The sequence below is a fragment of the Amaranthus tricolor genome, chromosome 11 (genome assembly GCF_026212465.1).
Source record: "Amaranthus tricolor cultivar Red isolate AtriRed21 chromosome 11, ASM2621246v1, whole genome shotgun sequence".
NCBI lineage: Eukaryota > Viridiplantae > Streptophyta > Magnoliopsida > Caryophyllales > Amaranthaceae > Amaranthus > Amaranthus tricolor.
In genome coordinates this window covers 26,647,372-26,668,002 of record NC_080057.1, presented here as the reverse complement: position 1 = coordinate 26,668,002, position 20,631 = coordinate 26,647,372, and the positions used below count along the sequence as shown (strand labels likewise).

At 31.0% G+C, this 20,631-nt stretch overlaps 3 protein-coding genes across 3 annotated transcripts; 1 reads left to right on the top strand and 2 right to left on the bottom strand.

Moving 5' to 3' along the window:
• Window positions 1-2,874: 2,874 nt before the first annotated feature.
• Window positions 2,875-8,847, bottom strand: LOC130827823 (uncharacterized). The gene is made up of 6 exons (XM_057693681.1): window positions 8,652-8,847; window positions 7,424-7,516; window positions 5,773-5,927; window positions 4,997-5,194; window positions 4,027-4,086; window positions 2,875-3,261 (listed from the first exon to the last, which is right to left on the bottom strand). Exons 2-6 carry the CDS (start codon window positions 7,509-7,511, stop codon window positions 3,100-3,102), a joined length of 663 nt encoding a protein of 220 aa, XP_057549664.1. The 5' UTR covers window positions 7,512-7,516; window positions 8,652-8,847; the 3' UTR covers window positions 2,875-3,099.
• A 1,029-nt stretch (window positions 8,848-9,876) lies between these two features.
• On the top strand, window positions 9,877-12,017 carry LOC130827822 (peroxidase 5-like). The gene is made up of 2 exons (XM_057693680.1): window positions 9,877-10,160; window positions 10,936-12,017. Exons 1-2 carry the CDS (start codon window positions 9,927-9,929, stop codon window positions 11,734-11,736), a joined length of 1,035 nt encoding a protein of 344 aa, XP_057549663.1. The 5' UTR covers window positions 9,877-9,926; the 3' UTR covers window positions 11,737-12,017.
• Window positions 12,018-12,527: 510 nt separating this feature from the next.
• LOC130827821 (WEB family protein At2g38370) lies at window positions 12,528-15,950 on the bottom strand. The gene is made up of 2 exons (XM_057693679.1): window positions 15,495-15,950; window positions 12,528-14,155 (listed from the first exon to the last, which is right to left on the bottom strand). The coding sequence occupies exons 1-2, from the start codon at window positions 15,663-15,665 to the stop codon at window positions 12,677-12,679; spliced, it is 1,650 nt and encodes a 549-aa protein (XP_057549662.1). The 5' UTR covers window positions 15,666-15,950; the 3' UTR covers window positions 12,528-12,676.
• Between the last annotated feature and the right edge of the window lie 4,681 nt (window positions 15,951-20,631).

Below are 20,631 nucleotides of genomic sequence, written 5' to 3'. Positions count from 1 at the left end.
GGTTGATATTGTTTTTCTCCTTAGTGTTTGTATTGTCTTTGTTTGATACAATGAAATTTTTTATTTAAAAAAAAAATAAATAGAATTGTTAATATCAAAGTTTTAGAATTTGTGACAATAATAAAAAATTACCGCCATGCATTATACAAAAGGAATATTCAAAATAGATTCTTAGCATCATAATTTGCTGACGTTATATATGCAAGGAATATTCATAAAAAAAACAACGAGTAGAAATCATAAATAAACAATTGAGAATCACTAAGGAAGGAATTACTGTATTAGATGTATGTAAAATATGCACAAAAGCACTCTATTAACAACTTGTGGTTCTTCAATCTCATTAAATTTTTGGGTAATGGGTATGTTACGGAAAGAAAAAGCTAATTAAGAATGGATGTAATAAATATTAAAATTAATTATTTTTTCTGAAAAATGCAATATATGCTGAACTCCAATTAAATTAAAATTTAATTCTCAGGGTTTAATCTCGACCTTTAGTAAAACCAAAAAGTGGCAAATAGAGATTGATTCGTTTTGAGATTTTGATAATTAAAATTGGGCATTTATGAGCAAATATTAAACACAAATAAAAATATCGAGGTTTAAACTTTAAAGAGCATGGATACCAATTATTCTTTGTTCTTACATAGCATATAATATTTGAATGCATCAAATTAATTCATATAAATCGTACTAATATAGTAATATGTTTTAAATCTGTCTTGATAATCTATGAGTATTTTTATTTACAAAATCACTAAAATTAATGTATATATATTTCTTATCATTACTCTTAAATTTTTTCGCCGTGGCGCAATTAGCCATATAAGATAAAGACTCTCTAATTTTTATATTAACTTATAGATGTCTAATCTTTACTTCCCAAACTTCTCCCCTTATTCATTAGGTTTTGTCCATTGCAAAGATTTTCATGCAATAAGTCCTTTTTTTTATTACACAATAGGTTAAGAAAAAAATATATATATAAAAATTAAATTCAAAAATTTACCTAAAAGAAGTGATACTTGCTCCAATTGAGATGAAAAGATTCGATTTTTATAAAATAAATATTCCTTTATCTTACCTAAAAACACAAACAAACATGCTCTAATGCTATGTGTTTTATGTTGTTGATGATCAAACAGCTAGCCTTCTTCGAAAGTCCCATATTCATAAATTATTGAAATAATTAGCTTACGTCATATAAAGTATTATTGTTCCTTTTAATTATGATCTGATTATTTTGACATTTTCCATTTATTATTTTTAGTTTGTATTATATTTTTAATTTTATTTAAAATTATAATTAAATGAGATTTTATGTGATTTCTCTCAATAAATATTTTATTAATGCAAATTTTTATTAAGCAAATTAAAATAATACATCGCCAAATAAATAAAATCAAATAGTATATCAGATGCAAAAGGAGAGAATATTTCTTATCAATAATTTCTTAACAATAAGGCTAAAAAAGAAATGACAAAAAATAATGTGAATAGAAGAGAATTTTCTTGGCCTATTCTAAAAAGACTTGGATGAAATAACTATATATTCTAACCCATCACCACCCAACAAGAATGGGCAATTTCATATCCTCTTCAATCTTCTATGTCCTTCTATATGCTTTACATATACATAGTTTTGAAAGAATAATATGCACAATTAAATGCTATTAATCTAGACTAAATATACTAACATGGAGAATTCAGAAAAATAGTATAAGGTGAGCCAAACACTCACCTCTATATATATGTTGAACAAAGATGCGCCACTTTTGTCTTTGAAACAATTTGGTATACATATTAGGCTTAGTAGTGCCATGAAGTGCTCAAACGAGTGACCCCATAGTTCGTATGATCACTCTTTGTTTGAAGCATGCAAATGCTTTAAACATATAGATGATGTTTGAACGAGCATAGGTGTGCTAAAACAAGTAGCCCTACTTTGCTCCACTATGATTGTTCACAACTTTTCATATGCTACCGAATTATTCAGCAACGAATCGATCGTGAATAGAACCTTGATTCGACTCAATTAGAATAACGTTCGGTTGAATTAGTGTTGGTTTACAATTTGATAGGCCGAGTTGGAATCGAACCAGAACTAATAATGAACAGTTCAAGTTCATGTTCATAATTTTTTGCGAACCATTAGCTGAATCAAATATGAATCGGTCTGAACATAATCATGGTCATCTCTACTCTAATATGTATTGTATTCCAAAACCAAGCCAAGCTCAAGGGTTGAGCTTCCATACTATCCTTGGTCTACATGCTCATCAAACTTGGTATTATTCTCTCTCTACTTATTCTTCCTCCTCACATTACTATCTCCATATTTGTAGTATCCAAGACGATAAACCTATAGTTTGTCATTTATTTTCTTGCATATTTCATCTAATTACTCACTATATATCATGTTCATTGCTTCCACCATCAAGCCACAATATTCGAGCCCCTTCCTAACAAGACTTAACTTCCAACAAAAAAAATAATTTTTGAACATACATTCTTATGTGAGATGAGACACTCTTTATATATGGACTAAATAACCTAACTAATACAATTATTAGTATATAAACTCTTTCTTTTGAGGTCGGCTCATCGAGAGACGGTCTCTGACTAGAGCAACTTTTTGGAATGATCATATTTCCAAATTTAATGCTCAAGAAAAGGCAATACAATTGAACATTCCAAAGATGTTTTATGTAGTATTTGAAAACAAATATTTCATTTCAACTTATAGATTTTAATTATGTAATCATAAATGAAGAATATAGTAATGACAAGGTTTGGGTAGTCATTATCAAATTCACAACTGTAACTATTTTAAAAACAATGGTGAATTTGATCCAAATTTAAATTTGAAAATTTTTAATTTGCCAAATAATAAATTTAATCTAATTTCAAATTTCCAAATGAAATTATCGTTTTCAAACATGACATTAGTAAATGTCAAATGAGGAATATTTGCACATTGATGAGTGGTATAATACAAGAATATGAGTGTACCCAGGTTATATTCTTGTTTTAGTTGAGTTAATAACACTTAATTCAGAAAGATACAGTACATAATAGTTTACTAGTATATGATATTTATGATGAAGTAACCATTTTGATTCTTCCATCAACCAACTCTTGTGTTCCGATATTTTGCTTACGACATGCGTGGAATGTGGAGCAGAGGTCAATGTTCTCGATAAACTTTGTTGCATCAACGAGAATGATAGGTCCAAACTCGAAAACCAAAGATTTACACTGCCAAACATAAGCAAGAAATAACATGAATCGATGAACATATCTTCAATTTAAACTTCCATCATCAAACGAGAGAAAATGAAGTATCATTTCCGCGATCAGTGAAGCGACAAGGAAAATGGACGAGAACACTAAAATTGTAGACAAAAGAATATGGGCTTTCTAGAACTATTTCGTATATACTACGTTACCGAATACTACATTCGTCCCTTCAAATTTGCTACATAACAGCTAAAAACTTTCATTTCAATTTGCGTGAAGTAGCAAATTTGAAAGGACAGATGAGTCATAAATTCTAACAAATTACTCCTAGTCTAGTTCCGAAAATTAATATTCCTGGCCCTAAAAAACCAAAAGAATCAATTCACCGATATTAACATAGAATATTGATGATAATGATGTATCATCAATCAACTTGTTTGTCATCGAAAACAAAAACCGGTTGACATTTTGCGACGTAAAATGGATTTAAAACCATACCTTACTCGTGGCCCATGAGCGTGTTTGAGAGATAGGAAGAAGGATACTTAAATATTTCCATCTTCTGTTCAATTCTTCAAGAGTTGCAAATAAGTGGACGATTATTAAGGGTTAAGACTGCTAAGGAAGTTTGTAAACTATTTTCGATTCTATTCAGTTCAGTTTTGTTCAGTTCGACTGAGCTCAACTCTTCTCTTTAACACACAAATTTTACTATTCATTCAATTCCGTTTAGCTATTTTAAGCCCAAAAGAACAAGCCCTAAATAAAAGAAATTATGTGTACCTTTCTCACGTAGTTGCCCACAGCATCACATGCCTTCAGTAGGACCTGAATGACTTCAAGCTGTTACAAAGGAAAGAAATCCGAATATGTCAAGTTGTCAACGTACTTTAACAGGAAAAAAAATACAGCTGAAAAACCACCTTAAATTCTATGCTTTCAGTCATCCAACACTAACGATTTTACTGGGCAGTTTCTCACAAGTATGCTTCAAGGTGATTTGGTTTTAAAAAGCATGAGGCCCTCCAAGGCACTTGGCAAAAGATGCAATCTTTTGGGTATTAAATGCCCCATAAATCCAGTAAATTTTTTTATCAAGAATCGTAGAAAAATTTATAAAAAACCAAAAAAAAGGAGAAGAAAAAAAAAAGAAAAGAGAAATAAAGAGGGAAAACATATGTGATGGGTGTTGGCATAAAATAATCTTCTTCTGAGGCTAAGACCAAAGCACGCTCTAAGGCGCTTTTGGGTGCTTGTCTTTAGGTGCTAAAAGGTGCGTTAAGGCACTAAAAGGCGCTCGCCTAAAGGAATCGCCTTGCATAGTGCTATCACAGCGTCAACCCCCCACCCAAGGCACTAGCCTTAGGTGTGCCTAGACGAGATTTTTGAAACTACGCTTATAACTTGTAAGGAAATTTGCATTCATTCAGCAAGGAAATTCAAAAATATTATGTAGGTTGTTGATTTAAGATTACCACCTTAGATTTCATCCATCTTAGGTAACTTTCTATACCAATTTATGAGATTCACTTGACTCTTAAGACTTGAATGCAAATGCAAGATGCCTCGTTAAAGTAACCCGACACAATTTTTTTAGTAGCCAATTGTTACTATATATGACTCAATGTTGACATTTTATATGCAAGGACAATATTGAAAAGTAAGATTTCTAAACGCAACAATATGAGGTTGACCACATGAACGAAACAAATATAGTTGATAGTTGCAACAAAAAGAAAAGCCAAGTACAGACCTCAGTGTCGGGATCTTTCAACTTTTCAAGAGCTTCATCCATAGCTTTATGGCACAGATCGCAAGGGGTAGTCTTCTCAGGTCGAGAAAACATCAAAGCATTTCTGCATAGTCCAATTTTCTTACAGAATCCTTCCGGTTGAACGGATGAAACTTCTAGAAAGAACAGAGGAGCGTAATAATTCACCAACATGGTGCACTGCCAAAAACGGAAAAAAGGGTGCTGTTTCAGTAACGCACTTAGTAGTTATAGTGACATATTACACAGAGGTAACTCCTACAGAAGAAAGCAGCCTCGAGATTTGATGCTACTAACAATAATCGTGCGGAAAATTTGTGTTGCACCCATGAAAAAAAACCGCGTTTGCAAAAACAGTCGTGATGTCACGGAAAACGATTATAACAGAGAAATAACGCGAAAAGAGGCATACATGAAGCATAGAATATAATTAAGAGCTACTCTTGTGAGAGGCCGTCTCTTATGGAGAAGACCTCAAAACAAGGAGGACATATGTTAATAATTGTATTAGTTGTGCTATTCAACCCATGTATGAAAAACGTCTAATGGAGAGACCATCTCACGCAAGAATTTGTGTATAATCAAACACATTTTAAGAATTAAGTGTTGGCCTAGTGATTGAAGGTTTTATACTTATCCTTTTCCCTTCTACCCTTGGGATGAAGGTTCAGTTTTCATCACATACGTGATGAAGATAATCCTTACCCGGAATACAAATAAGAGTTTATCAAACAAATTTGAATTGAAGCAGTTGATACCTGGTCTGCCAAACCATGTAGCTCAAAGCAGGCCTTGTGAAGGGAATCCATAATTTCATTTTGGGTCTTGTTTTCGCTAAGGTAACGAAGAGCCATTGTGGTATAATCTTCACACAGAGTGCAGACATCAATAAAACCTCCAGAATTTTCTGTCCCTGAAAGCAGGACGTCTCAATGTCAACTGTAATCAAAATCGATAGAACAATTCAAGACAAACATCATTATCATCATCATCCTCATCGAGTAGGGTTTGGGGAGGGAAGGAAGATGGCAACTCATACCCATAAAGGAGAGCGCGGCCAAAGAGTCCCTCGACTCAATACAAACATTTAGTTCAAAGTTGATATGGTTTATATTTGTTTTGCACTCTAAATTGGAGATTTGATCATTATGTCCTGAAATTTCTTAAATGCCAACAAATAAATCACTAGGTGATAATACGAACTAACAAGGTATCATGGTAATTTTTGGTGTAGCGCCATGAGCCCTTGTAGATAACACAGAATTTAACTTAAAAAATTTATACATAATATTTGTTTGGATCAAGTCGTTCCAGAGTCACTCTAGGGTAGCATTCCACGTTTTCGTTCCCGTCCCACATACCAAAACGAATCGCGTTCCAGGTACCAATGGCCAATACAAACAGCCAAGACATGCATATAGAAACAGGACGAAAAAGGTATTCTCATTAGGAAAGGTAATATAAGATATTGTTCGAAAAAATTTAAAGTAAACAAGGTGGAAGGTAGTTCTAAGCTTCTACAATCATAACAAGCTATGGTAAAATATACTTCCTTTGCTTCTTTATATTTTTAACATTTCATCTTTGATGCTATCTAATGTACTGCTTTGATCCTTATATTCTTACTTGAGCTTAATTAAATTTCTAAAAAAGTTAATATTATAAAATTATAGCCTTGTACATTAGGAAGATAACACAAATTAAGTTAATTGATGAATAGCTCATACCAAACAAATGTTGCAAGTTGAAAGAACAAGTATGAGTTCGGGGCATCTATGATAAAATAAGGTAGAAAGGATTAAGGGCAATAGGGCCGGTTCTTGACCCATTCTGGGTAGCAGACTGCCTAGGGGCCTCCAAAAATAAGGGCCCATTGTGGGTAGGAATTATTTTTATTCCTTACAAACCAAAAGAATAAAAACCCAAATTTTGTAAACTACTAAAATTAAGTATGCACTAGTAAGAAAATATAATACAACATACAAACATGCACAAACAAATACGTGCACGCAACATACATCATAGAAGATACAAGGAAACATTCAAAGTCGGAAAATCACATCTGAAAGACACAAAGATAAATCATTATTGGCGAAAGGAAAATATCCATAAGAATATAAGCTAGTTAAACGACATAGATATGATTAATGGTCAACATTGAATAAGTTAGGAAGATATAGTAGTGAAATAAACAAAGACCACATTGTTAGTTTCCTTCCAAATCTTATAATTATCGGAGAAGTTTCTTACAAAAATTCAATGGAATTAATCCCTTCGAATTCCACCCGGTCTCCCTCCCCCTTCATTTGCTATCCAAAGAAAGGAAATCTCGTCATTCTATTCCTCTACTCTTCCTTTCGTTCCATATCATTCTATCTAAACAATGCATAAAGATAGTAACTTGATTACCTGAAACCTCTAAAGACACATCCTTTATTGCATCACACACCAGATTACCAGCGATAAATAAAAGAACAAGCCCAACTCTAATGTCCATGATATCTGAAAAACCAACATAGGAAAAGACATAAAAACAAACGTCTAACACAAAAAATTAGTCTTCAACTCAAACCATTTGACTAATGGAAGTCATGAAACAAGAAAAGAATGAAGCTCATACAACAAGATTCAAAAAAACACATTAACTAGTTGATCAAAAACACTTTTGATGCTCAAAAAAGAAAATTTCTTGTACACAACTTTATTTATCAAAACTATAGGAAAATATATAATATAAGGATACAAGATTTTATCTTTATTTATTTTCCTAAAAAAAACATCTTTAGTCTCCCCAAGATACCAAAATCCAAAGTTGAAATTGGGGTTTTTGCATAATTGAATTACCCAATTGCAATTATTAGCTGATAATTAATTAATTTGAATTGATTAAGCATATAATTTTTTAAAATTTTCATTCTTTTACTAACCACTGGCTGACCAACAGTCATTATCATCAGAAAGTTTCAAGTCAAGAGATTGATTCAAGCAAAAGATAAACAAGAAGCAAGAAAATTCTCACACAATTCGATAATCATGATAATTTCCACAACAAAAAAATAAGCTTTACTAATTAAAATTTGGATTAAATAAAAGATTTTAATAATCCATTAATTTTTTTGATGATTACAGGGTAGTAGGCTGAGGGAAAGTAGGAATTGAACACAACTTAAAGTTCCAACCGAGACAAGACCCGATTCTTCAAATACCCAATTACTTAAATTAATCAGTATAACAAGTCTAATCATGAACAAAATCAAAGAAAATAACAACTTTAATCGATAATCGATAATTTCATAAATTCCCAACAAAATGAAAACTTTTTTGTTCTAATTAGTGTTACAATCAATAACAATTAAGTTTGAATTAATCAAAGCTTTTGATATTCCAATTATATGAATTAATCATTAAAACAAGTGTAATCAAGAACAAGATCAAAGAAAGAAACTTTAATCATCAATTTCATAAACTCATCACAAAATCAAAACTTTTTGCTCTAATTAGTATCATAATCAATTAGCAAAGTAGGTAAAGATCTACAAACAAAATTGTACAATAATCCACTACCCAATATCGCCAAGTACAATTAAATTGATAAAAGAAAAAAGAAAATTGAAGATTAATTAGAAAAAATTAGTACCTTCAAAAAATAGGTGAATTAGTTAATCTGCAGAATTGAGTAGAGGTATAAAGAGGGATTGGATGAAGAAGATGACAATAGGAAAAAAAATCCAAAAAGAAGGGAGGTTCCTTGTAGGAGTGGTGGGGTGGACTCAAATAAAGGGATATCATATGTGTATTTGCTTTGGTGATGGATAGTGGGCCCGATACTTTAGCTTTTGGGTTTATAATAGTACATCCAACGTGTTATAATAGTTATTTATGAAGTTAACAAATTATTTTAATATGATAGAATTTAATAAGGTGCGAATTTTGTGATTTTAATATATCTTTTTTAATTTTATTTGTTTGTTTTTTAATTATTATTAATATTATTATTATTATTATTATTATTATTATTATTATTATTATTGTCTATTTAACAAATTACGGTTATTGATTAGGAATTATTGCCTTCCTCCTACTCCTATCCGATCTTGATTAGATTTTTCACAAGTTATGAGAGTCGGTCTCTCCAAAAAACGCATTAGATATATAGGTCAAAAAATTAATATATAAATTAAAGAGAAAATAAAAATATAGACTACTTGTTTTGAGTTTGTCTCTTTGATAAACAATCTCACTTTGATTAGAATATTAGAATATTAGGAATATCAAATAATTCCCGATACTCTTGATTAGAATATTAGGAATCCTACCTCACTTTGATTTTGTTGATTGCGATTAAAAAGCTATCATGTTAGAAAGGAGTAATACAACAAATTCAAAGGTGGAATATCAAAGATAAATTCCGATAATTTCCGATATTTTCATGTCATAAAAAATGACTAAAAATATAATTATCAAAACAAATATTTATTAATATTGTGATTTTCGTGTCGGTGAACCCATTAACTTCGTGTTTAAAGTTGTAACATTTTTATTAGACGATGTATTTTTATGTTTGTGTCATGCATGCTCTTGGGCTAGCACGATCCAAAACCATCACTATTATAACCTTGTCACTATAGATATAATCTTCAATTCTTAAATAGCAGTCAAGAATGTCAAGATAATGAATCAACAAATTATCACTATTAAACAGAACAACTCATAAACAACGAAGTTTACAATATATGCTATATAAAACAACTTATTCTTAACTCATTTCCAACTTTTATGTAATGCCATTAAAATTCAAATTATAAGATATTTATAAATAATTCACAAATATACCATTAAATCACCCACTAAATCATAACAAAACAAAAAAGGGTGAAATTTGAAAAAAAAATAAGGAGGTGGAATATCAAAGATGGAAAATCCTTTGATATTCCTCCTAATCCTATTAGGGCTTATTAGTGCACCAATAGAAGAAATTGATATAAATACGTCTGCTATAAGTGACAAACTTATTATTGATTTTTACAAATCAACTTGTCCAAATGCTCAACAAATTGTTTCAGATGTTATTACCAAACAATCACAAGAAAATGAGGGTATTATTCCTGGTATTATCCGTCTTCATTTTCATGATTGTCATGTCACGGTGAGTCTTATGAATTCAAATAACAAATTCTTAGGTATTTATTTGAGTTATTTAGTTGATTTTAGGTTAAATGTTTTGAGTCGACTTAAAATTGAGTATTGTGTTTATGTTGTTTTTTACATAATTCTTAATCAATTTTTTATGTCGGGTTCAAATCGAGTTCGATTATTAGGTCGGCTAAATATCGAATCATCGGGTCTGTTTTGAACAACTTTATTAAAGGATTTGAGAATGTGGAATATCGATATCTACTTTTAAGATTTAGAATAAAATTTTAAATTGAAGATTGTATTCATGTTTGTATTAATAAAATTTACATCGAATATGAATCAAACAATATTTCATTTGACTCTGTTTTAAGATTAAAAATAAAGAACAAATTAAAAATATGCGGTGAATAGTACATAGAAATAAAAGGTACAAAAATGTGAATAGAAGGGACGTGGGAATATTAGTTTTTGCATAGGTATGTATTCCAATTTTTAGGATTTACGTCTCCTCTTTCTATTTTAGACGAAATCCATTTCTTGGTCATGAATATCACATTCACATAATCATATAGTAAGTTTATCAAAATCATCAACTTCATCTATTTGAATTGACAATATTTATTATTATAATTACCTTAGTTTATTTTTCTAATTGACTGCTTTAAAATTGTAATTAATCACTTTAATAGACTAAATATGTATGGACAGCTCAATAGAGACCGTCTCATTTAAGAATTTGTGTATCAAAGTACAATAAGATGCTTGCTAACTGATGACTTAAATAGGGTTGCGATGCATCAATCCTTCTAACCCCGCAAAGATACAATAGTTTGAATTCAGAAATGGCTCACCCGGCAAACAGCATATCCTTAAGAGGGATGGACGCGTTAGAGCAAGCAAAAGCAGAAATTGAAAAACAATGCCCAGGAGTTGTCTCATGTGCTGACATTCTAGCATTTGCGGCTAGAGATGCGGTGGTTTTATCAGGAAATCCAAAATACGAAGTCCCTGCAGGACGTCGTGACTCCTTAGCTACTGATGGATCCCTTGCAAACGACCTGCCAAAAGGGAATCGCACAATAGATGACTTGATAAAGAGCTTCGCACAACGAGGGCTATCCCGAGAGGAGTTAGTGGTGCTTGACGGAGCTCATTCAATCGGGCAAACCAGATGCCTAAACACAATCGCTGACAGTGATTCATTGGTTGGGCTAGACGATGCAGCAAACTTAGTCGACAGAAAGTTTCAACAAATGATAAAGCGAAAATTTTGTCCTGAATCACAAAAAGATTTATTTTGGAATATGACAACGCCTTTAGTTCCTGCAAAGCCCGATATCTCGAATTGGGGAGTCACATACTATGAAAATATGTTGAATGGCAAGAGTTTGATTCCAAGTGACATTGCTTTAGCAGTTGATCCTAGGACTAAAGAGATTGTTGAATATTATGCTTCTCATCATGCAAAATGGCAGAAAAAGTTTAATGAAGCAATGATCAAAATGGGCAAGATTAATGTTCTTACAGGTGATCAAGGCGAAATTAGGAAGACTTGTCGATGGATTAACGCGGTTAATACTGCTTGATTATGAGTCTAAACCTTCTTAATCATCCCCTCTCTTTTGTATAAGTTCATGTTTTAGTGTGCTGCAACAGAACAAAGAAACTAATAATCTTAGATACAATCTACTTTAATTTGTTGCACCTTAGTTCGTTCCTTTTTCCAAAAAAGCTTCTAATAATCATTTTATTTCCGATTTGTAATGTAGATGATTTTGAAATGCAGTACAATTTTAGAAATATTATTTTCTGTTAAATTAACCAACCAATATAGTGACGCCAACAAATACATTTAGCAAAACCTTTATCATCCAAACCGTCATTTTACTTTAAGTATCCATCTTAGATTCTCGACATTCAGATATAAATAAGATACTTAAACACTTTATTTTAAAGCAAACATAATTTTATTCTTTATAATTTAGCCGAATTAGACACTCGGAACGGACCCATGTCGGAGCATGCAAACATGCAATTGCTTGCTACTTGCTATATTCTGTTCAAGGAAATAAAAAATTGGAGCATCAAAGACAAACTTTTCAGCTCAGTAACTCCAACGGCTATTTTACTTTTAAAATCCTACATGTTTCAAGTCCAACGGCTAGTTTTCATCAATCCTACAATAGCCTGACAACTTAGTCATGCAAAATCCACCCTACAGTGGCCTGACCTATATTGTAATCTCCAGAACGTGTCATCATCATCAACAACTCAATCCCCGACACGTGTACTATCAAAAAAACACTCTAAAACCTCCAAGTTATGTCCGACTGCGACTACCGGCTAACCGAAGGATGACACAACATAAACCGGAAAATTTGTCAAGGAAAAAACATACATTTTCCATCAAATTTCTCAAGACAAACAGACAATCCAGGCGATTAGATTACAGGTTATTGAATGTCAACATAACATTAGATTTCAAACTAGTAGTCTACCATATCAAACACCCATGTTTGGAGTTCGTTACTTCATTGCGGGCGAGGGCTTTTTCTTCTTGCTTTGCTTCAGTAAAAGCATCGAAAAGCGACCGAGTCCAAATTTCTTTCGTTTAGCAGGTGTTTTCTTAGGACCATCACAATCTTTCTCCATCTTCCAAGCAGATGATATGCTTGGAGTTTGTTTTCCGAGCATTTGACCCAACGAAACCTTCCGTTTTGCATTACTTTTCCGTGATTCAAACTCTTCGGTTATGAGTAGCTTCTGGCTAAGTATTTGGCCAATCGACAAGGTCGATTTCAATAACGGGGCAGCTTGTGCATCACTTACTATGCTAACACCATTCACATCAAGCACCCACGATTCTCTCCTTCGGGTAGAAGGATAAGGATTCTTGAATTTCGTCGAGTTTTGTATGGAACGTCGTCTTTCTCCGTTTTCAGATCTCCACTTCCGGAGAGCCTCTTCGACTGCAAGTTTAGCTCTGTTGGCAGCCTCGACTCTGTTCAAAGCATTTTCCAATACCCGTTTCGATGTTTCGACTTCTTCCATTGTTTCTTCTACCCTCTTCATAATATCCATTTTGGACGCATTTGCTTCATCAACTTGAAGTTCCGCCTCTAGGACTTTCGCTTGACAACTTTGCTCGACATTTTGAGCTTTGGTCTTCAACGAAGAGTATTCTTCAAGAGTAAGGGTTATTCTTTCCGGGTTCTCCTCAAGTGATGAATTCTCGCTCTTTTCCAAAGCCTTGATCTCTGCAAGAGCAACTGCTTCGGCCGCCTTTGCTGCCTCCTTCATTTTTCTAGCGGCGATCAATCTTATTTCGACTGTCTTAACCTTTGCCTTTGTCTGTTCAATCTCGGACATAACGCTCATGACTTCGGCCTTTGCAACTTCTCCCTTTTTCTTGAATTCCTCCGCCTCAGTTGTCAACCGCTGAAGCTCAGATACAATATCCTTGGTACCATTGCTAACATCATTACTCTCATCAAGCTTTGATTTTGTTTGGTTTATCTCTTCCTCGAGAGAAGAAACTTTCAATGTGTTTGATCTGAGCCTTTCACGGGTTTTCTCCAAAGACGATCTTTCTCGCTCTATCTTTTTGTTATAAGATTCCACCGACAATCGAATTTCAGCTAGATCACTTGTTGTCCGGGTAAGGTTCAACTTGGCTTGCTTAAGTTCCATCAAAATCAAGCATGGGGATGAAGATGGTATAAGGTTTGCTTTATCCGGAAGCTTCTGAACTGAAAGATTCGGGTTATTCTCTTTCTCTTCCTCTTGTTTCTTCCCGATAGACGGTTTCTCATCAGCAATAACATTGACTTGGAGATTAGACTCTTCTTTTTGTAGCTTCGACTTGAGTTCCTCTACAATCACCTTGGTCGCTTCAAGTTCCTTTAGAACCTCGAAAGTATCCTTCTCTTTCCGAATGAGCTCTTTCTCCAATTCTGCTGCCTGCTCCTCCACTTTCGTAACATCAAATTCCTCCATATCACACGGCTGTAATCAAAACTAGGGTTAGAATGGCATTTCACCATCAAATATTGCATCAGAATATTTGGAATATAGGTATACAAAACAAATAACACGTACTAATAGAACGCAACTTAATAAAGTACTCCAACCTATAATACCACAAAAAACTTAAAAATCATCTCCTATCAGACATTAGTTTGATAATGATTTGAAATTTTCTCGAAGATAGTCAGTTTCCATAGTTGAATTTCAAAAATACTACGGTCGAAAAATTAGAAGGATAGTTGATCAATGTATATCCAAGAATCACTAACAAATGACTTGAAGATATATTGATGATCCTTTCTTTCTAAACCTTGATCGTTTATCTAAATATGATCCATATCAGTTCATGTCGATAATTCATTAGCAAGATACTCTAAGCTTCATTTATCCACCCAAATCATTTTGTCGAAGAATTCTATATAAAATACAAAAACCCCACATTTTTGTTTATCACTTCGCCTTCACGGTAGTTCTCCTGAAAATTGTAAATTGCCTACATAAGATCATACACCAATAACACAATGTGAACCCACTTCATCCAACAAATGTGTGTCCCCTAAAGCTTGATTTCGAGCTTTGAAGGAAACTCAGATGTATGCAACCTTACTCTAACCATCGTAGACACAACCTTAAGTCCTTAATCTCCTCATTGCTCCACCATCCAACTACATCGATGCACTTTCCTCATTATCGAAGCATCTTAATACTCTTATAACAACCACTACCAACATTCATTTCCTTGTAGGAGTACTATGAAGAGGATTAAAAGAAACATCCATTTTTAAAGGTAACCTCACTCACTTTACAATTAAACCCATATAACAAAAATCAAACCTTTTAGATTTTCCATTGCTCCTTAAAGAAGAAAAACGCAAAAATAGATTTAACTTTTGATAATTTAAAATACTCCATGCTATATGGAAGTAAAGAGGTTCAAATAAACCTTAATTGTAACCATTTTAGACACAACTTGCTCCTTATATAAGTATTATACTATCTCAACAAACCATCCACTTACCTCATCATAGCAACATTAATATTACAACTTTCAATTCATATATACAAACAATAGTTCATTAAATTGTGTGTTTTTTTCTATTTTATTTACATGACTTCATTTTATTTATGTGAAATTGCTAATTTTGCCACTAATTGCTACTATAGGTCAAACCAACATTTTTGTTAACATTAGCATGGGGAAAATATCCATGGAAACATATGCATTTTACATTTCTACATAGAATTCCAACTCATTAACCCAACAAATTTCTCAAAACCCTAAAAAAAAAGAAATCGAACAAAAAGAATAGAAATTTACCGAAACAAAATGAGCAGATTTATGAATAATATTAGCAGGTTTCCAAAACCCAAGTCCCCCAAACTTGGATACAGCTTCTTTAACAGACTCAAAAGGTGCAGAAGTATCAATTTCTCCCTTCAAATTCCCACCTCCAGAATCCCCATTTCCTAGGGTTTCTTGCTCATCCATTTTCAATCAAATTCAATTAAACCCACAAAATAAACACAAAATTAAGATAAACCCTTTTGAATTTTTAACCTTAATTGCTGAAAAACAAAAATGGGTTCTTGATTTGATGTTTAATTAAGAAGTTGTGATTGAAAATGTGAGAGTTTGAGAGTGGAAGAAGTGAAGAAAAGTGTGAAGTGAGTTGAAGAAGTAAATAAAGGAGTGTTTGGCGTAGAGACAACGTTAATTGTTTGTCTTGTAACGTTCGAGTTTTGGGAGATTGTAAAGTGTGCTTTTGATTTGAAGTTTGTGCTTCTATATGGAAGTACTTTACTTTATTGCTTCTATTTTGCAACGTCTATAAGTCCACTTTAATAATCTTTATTTCATGATTTAGAGGGAGGGAACATAATTGATTTTCATGTTCTTGGTAAAAAATTCATGCTAAGAGGAGTCAACACTCCACTACACTGTGTCCAAGTAGATGTTGACTTTATCGCATCGATAATGTATTTTAAACTAAGCAAATTGTATTAAACGTAGTTAAAAATTGAAGTAAAAGTTGTTCATATATGTGCGAGGCAGTATGAAACAATTAGCTTTTAGAATAGGCATAAAAACTCTTTTTACTAGATGTAGTATGTGGGGGCGTTAAAAATGACTCTCTGACTTCAAAAAAAATATCTCATTATCTTACGCTTAAATTGGTATTTCTGTAGTAAAGGAAGAGTCTTGCTCTAATTCCTTAGATCTCTAATAACACGAATTTAAATAAGCATGTGATTGACAGATTAAGTTAGAGTTTACATTAATTTTGGGTACATTATGTATATTCTTATGTAGAAATATATAGTGCAATAGAATCATGCAACTTGATAAGTTGATTATTCTATGAGAACCCAATTATAATTTATCTTACTAATTAAAAAAAATTAAATTGCGAAGAAAATAGGTATTTAATAATAATAATAATAATAATAATAATGACTTTTTATAATTATTCATATCTCAAATTTAATATTAAATCTAGTATTTTATATTTTATATAATCTATTATAATTATAAATTATATAAGTCCATTAAGTAATTTAAGTATAGCTTATTTTTAAATTTTTATTTAGTCAATTTTAATTTTTTCTTGTCATTTGTTATGCAATTCATTAAAAATTTATATACATAATTATCATTTTATAATTTAATTTATAAATGAACAAACTAATATACTAGTTCAACTATAATTGATCCCTTTAATATCTTTCACTCATTTAAGGTGTATAATCTCCACCGACTAAAACCTTCGGATATTTAATTTTGCCTCTCATTTTCTTGGGAGTGTCATAGTGTGGCATCATTTTCATCTTATAATTATAAGGAAAATTAATGAAAAATTTCAAGGCTCTCCACCTTCAAATTGCAAATTATGTGAAAAATTATGAGTTTGGTGATAATAAAGTTTTGATCCAAATTTGATCAGAATAATCCCATTGATACCACTTTATTTAAGTGCTAATTTAAAATGATTAAACACTTTTCTTTTCGTTCTTATATATAAGAGGGGTTCACTTTTCACTATATTTAGAATAATCAATTCCTCTCCGGTTCTCCCTACTCAAAGAAATAGTTCTAAGTACAAATAGGATGAAATTTTGAGAAAAATGAGTAAAAAATTTTAAATTGTATATTTAATGAAAATTTGAGAGAAATGTGTATACGAGATGAAAATGTAATTAAATATGTGGATGTAAATTAAAGAAAAAGTATAAGTCATTGCCAAAAAAAAATTAAATGTGACAAATTCAATGAAACAGATTAAAATAAGACTAATTCTTCGTGAAAATGAGAGTATATTGAGTTAACAATTATTCTTGTGAAATATCGTCATTCAATAGGACGATTTCAAAGAAGCTATATACACATAATTTGTATTTAATTGGACCGTTTAACTCATTTGTTTATCTTGTATGGAAGGTATTTTACTATGAAACCTTCACATACATTGATTTGGGTTCGGTGTTCACAATATGTTGAGACAAATAGCCTATTTAAGAGATCGTGTTTTTGGACCGGTCTAAAACATTTAAAAAAAAAAACTAAAAGATGCAATAAACACTTACTTGACATACCATAAACACCTATTTTACATACAATGAACACCTATTTTACATACAATGAACACCTATTATAAGTAACATAGACATTTACTAGAGCTTCTATAAACACAAACTTTATGGTATGTGAAGTAGGTATTTAAAATATGTGAAATAGATGTTTATGATATGTGAAGTATGTGTTTACGAAAAAAGATAGATAGCTACTTGATATACTATTAACACATACTTCACAAAATCTTAAACGCATACTACACATATATTAAACACTTACTTCACATATTATAAAACATTTATTTCATATACCATAATCACCTATTTCACGGATATAAACGCGAACAAGAGAATTTTGTATTTTCTTTTAAAGCTATTGACTTAATTGGGTGGAGTTAATTGTAACCTAGAATGGTCCCAAATCCCAATGAAGCTATAAGTTTACATTGGCACATTTATGGTAAATGGGTTATGGAAACCCCGGCCAAAGGGGTAGGTCCTCCTCCACCTTTGTTAGTTCTAAGAATCCGATCTATTCATAATGTATATTCATATAGTCCTATCAATTTTAAGTCGCTGTAAATAAGTTCATTTGAGTAGAATTAACTAATTAAGTTTATAAATAACAACTTAAGTGAAAAAATTCAACTAATAATTGTATTTCAAAGATATATTATAGTAATTTTTTGTCGTACTCAATTTGCTCTTTTTCATTTAGTCTGCTCAATAAATTTGCTTTATTTTTATTTTTAGATATAACTCACTGCTTTTACAAAATGATCCTTAAGTAAGGGATTCAAACTTGAAAGGATTATAGAGTATCCAAATAGTTTTGTTATGTTGAAAGTGATTTATGTATCTTGTTTTTGAGTGAGCGACTTATGTGACTTAAAACTAGAATTCATTTAATTGGTAACCAAAACTAGAATTCACACTAATAGTTCTAATCTTGAATACAAAAGTATTATTAGGGAAATTCCACATGATAACATTTAGTTTTCATGAAACGTCAGTGATAGTACTTTTGTAAAACTTTTTTCACATGGTAGCATTCAATTTATGCACTATCTAACTGCCGTAGTATTTTCCGTTAAATTCTTGTTAATTTCTGTTTAATTCATAATTTTGTAAGATTTTTCCACATGGTAGCATCCCGTTTTTGCTCTCAAATGTTTAATTCATCATTTTAACTTTTAATTCACCGATTAATTTATCAACGTCCGTAAATGTTGTAACAATTTTATTTTCATTCAAATTATTGGCATTATAAAGTTCAAAAGGTGCATTACAAACACTAATAAATAATTCAAAAGGTACATTTTATAAACTCAAAATGTGCATTTCATAAGTTCAAAAGGTGCATTCCAAGCACTATCACCAATACATATCTACTTAATTGTTACAACATTTAAGGATGTTGATAAATTAATCGGTGAATTAAAAGTTAAAATGATGAATTAAACATTTGAGAGCAAAAACGGGATGTTACCATATGGAAAAATCTTACAAAATGATGAATTAAGCGGATATTAACAAAAATTTAACGGAAAATGCTACGGAAACTAAATAGGACATAAACTAGATACTACCATGTGAAAAAATCTTACAACAGTGCTACCACTGGCGTTTTATGAAGTGGAATTTCCCTTTTTATTATATCAGATAGTCACTAATAAATATTCTACTTGAAATAATAGACGAATGAGATTCAACCCCTGATTTGATTTCAGCTCAAATGATTTGAATTTGAAAGCAAAAAAAAAAAAAAAAAAAAAAAAAAAAAAACCACAATTAATTAATGTGAGCAAGCATCTAGGTTCTATGTTCTAAGTTGTACCAACCAGCAGGCAGCAGTTATGAGTGGGCAAGCACCATGAAGGAAACTGCAGAACATGTTCTTCCACAACTAATGTTGATTAATAAAATTATTATACTCTATTTTCTGTTCGTGTGGGTAATCTTTAGTGTCTTGACTCTTGACCCTCTTGGCAACTTCTCTGTAACTACTAACTACTCAATTTAACTGACAAAACTTTCTTACTTTCTATCAATGTAATGCGATATTTTGAAATAACAGAATATAAATTGTTATATTGATGTGATCATATTTTAAAATTTAAATTAAGTAAATTTATTTAAGATAGACTAAAATGTTTTAAAAAAGTTAAATTGAGTAGATAAAGAATTGAAGTATTTCATTTAATTTGTAATCTATACAATATACTAATTAATGAAGAAACGATTAGGACATATAGCGACTTTACAATAAAAATTTTCTAGCTTTTTCATTTTCTTATTTTTTTAGCATATTATGTAGTAATTTTTACCATATACAATCATCTAAAATATGTAATATCTTTTAATTATAATGGATAATTATCGAATAACATATTAATTATTTATTTAAATTATTAATTTTCATGAAAATAAATTTTTAATAAATCTATATATACAATCTATACAATATACTAATGAAGAAATGATTAGGACACATGTTAACTTTATAATAAAAATTTTTCCGCTTTTTATTTTCTTATTATGAAAGTATTTTTTAGCATATCATGTAGTATCTTTCTAACTAGATTTGTTTAATTGATTAGTTACAAAAGATTTTAAAACTTTACCTTATTTACTAATTTTTTACCATATACAATCATCTAAAATATGTAATATCTTTTAATTACAATGGATGATTTTCGAATAACATACTTATCATTTATGTAAACTATTAATTTTTATTAAATAAATTTGTAATAAATTAAGAAAAGAAAATAATTTTGAAAGTTTTTCATAGATAATCATGTATATTATTTATATGGCTATATTAAAAGAAACTGCACAAATTAAATAGATTACACATTAATTATTTAAGTAAATAATAATTA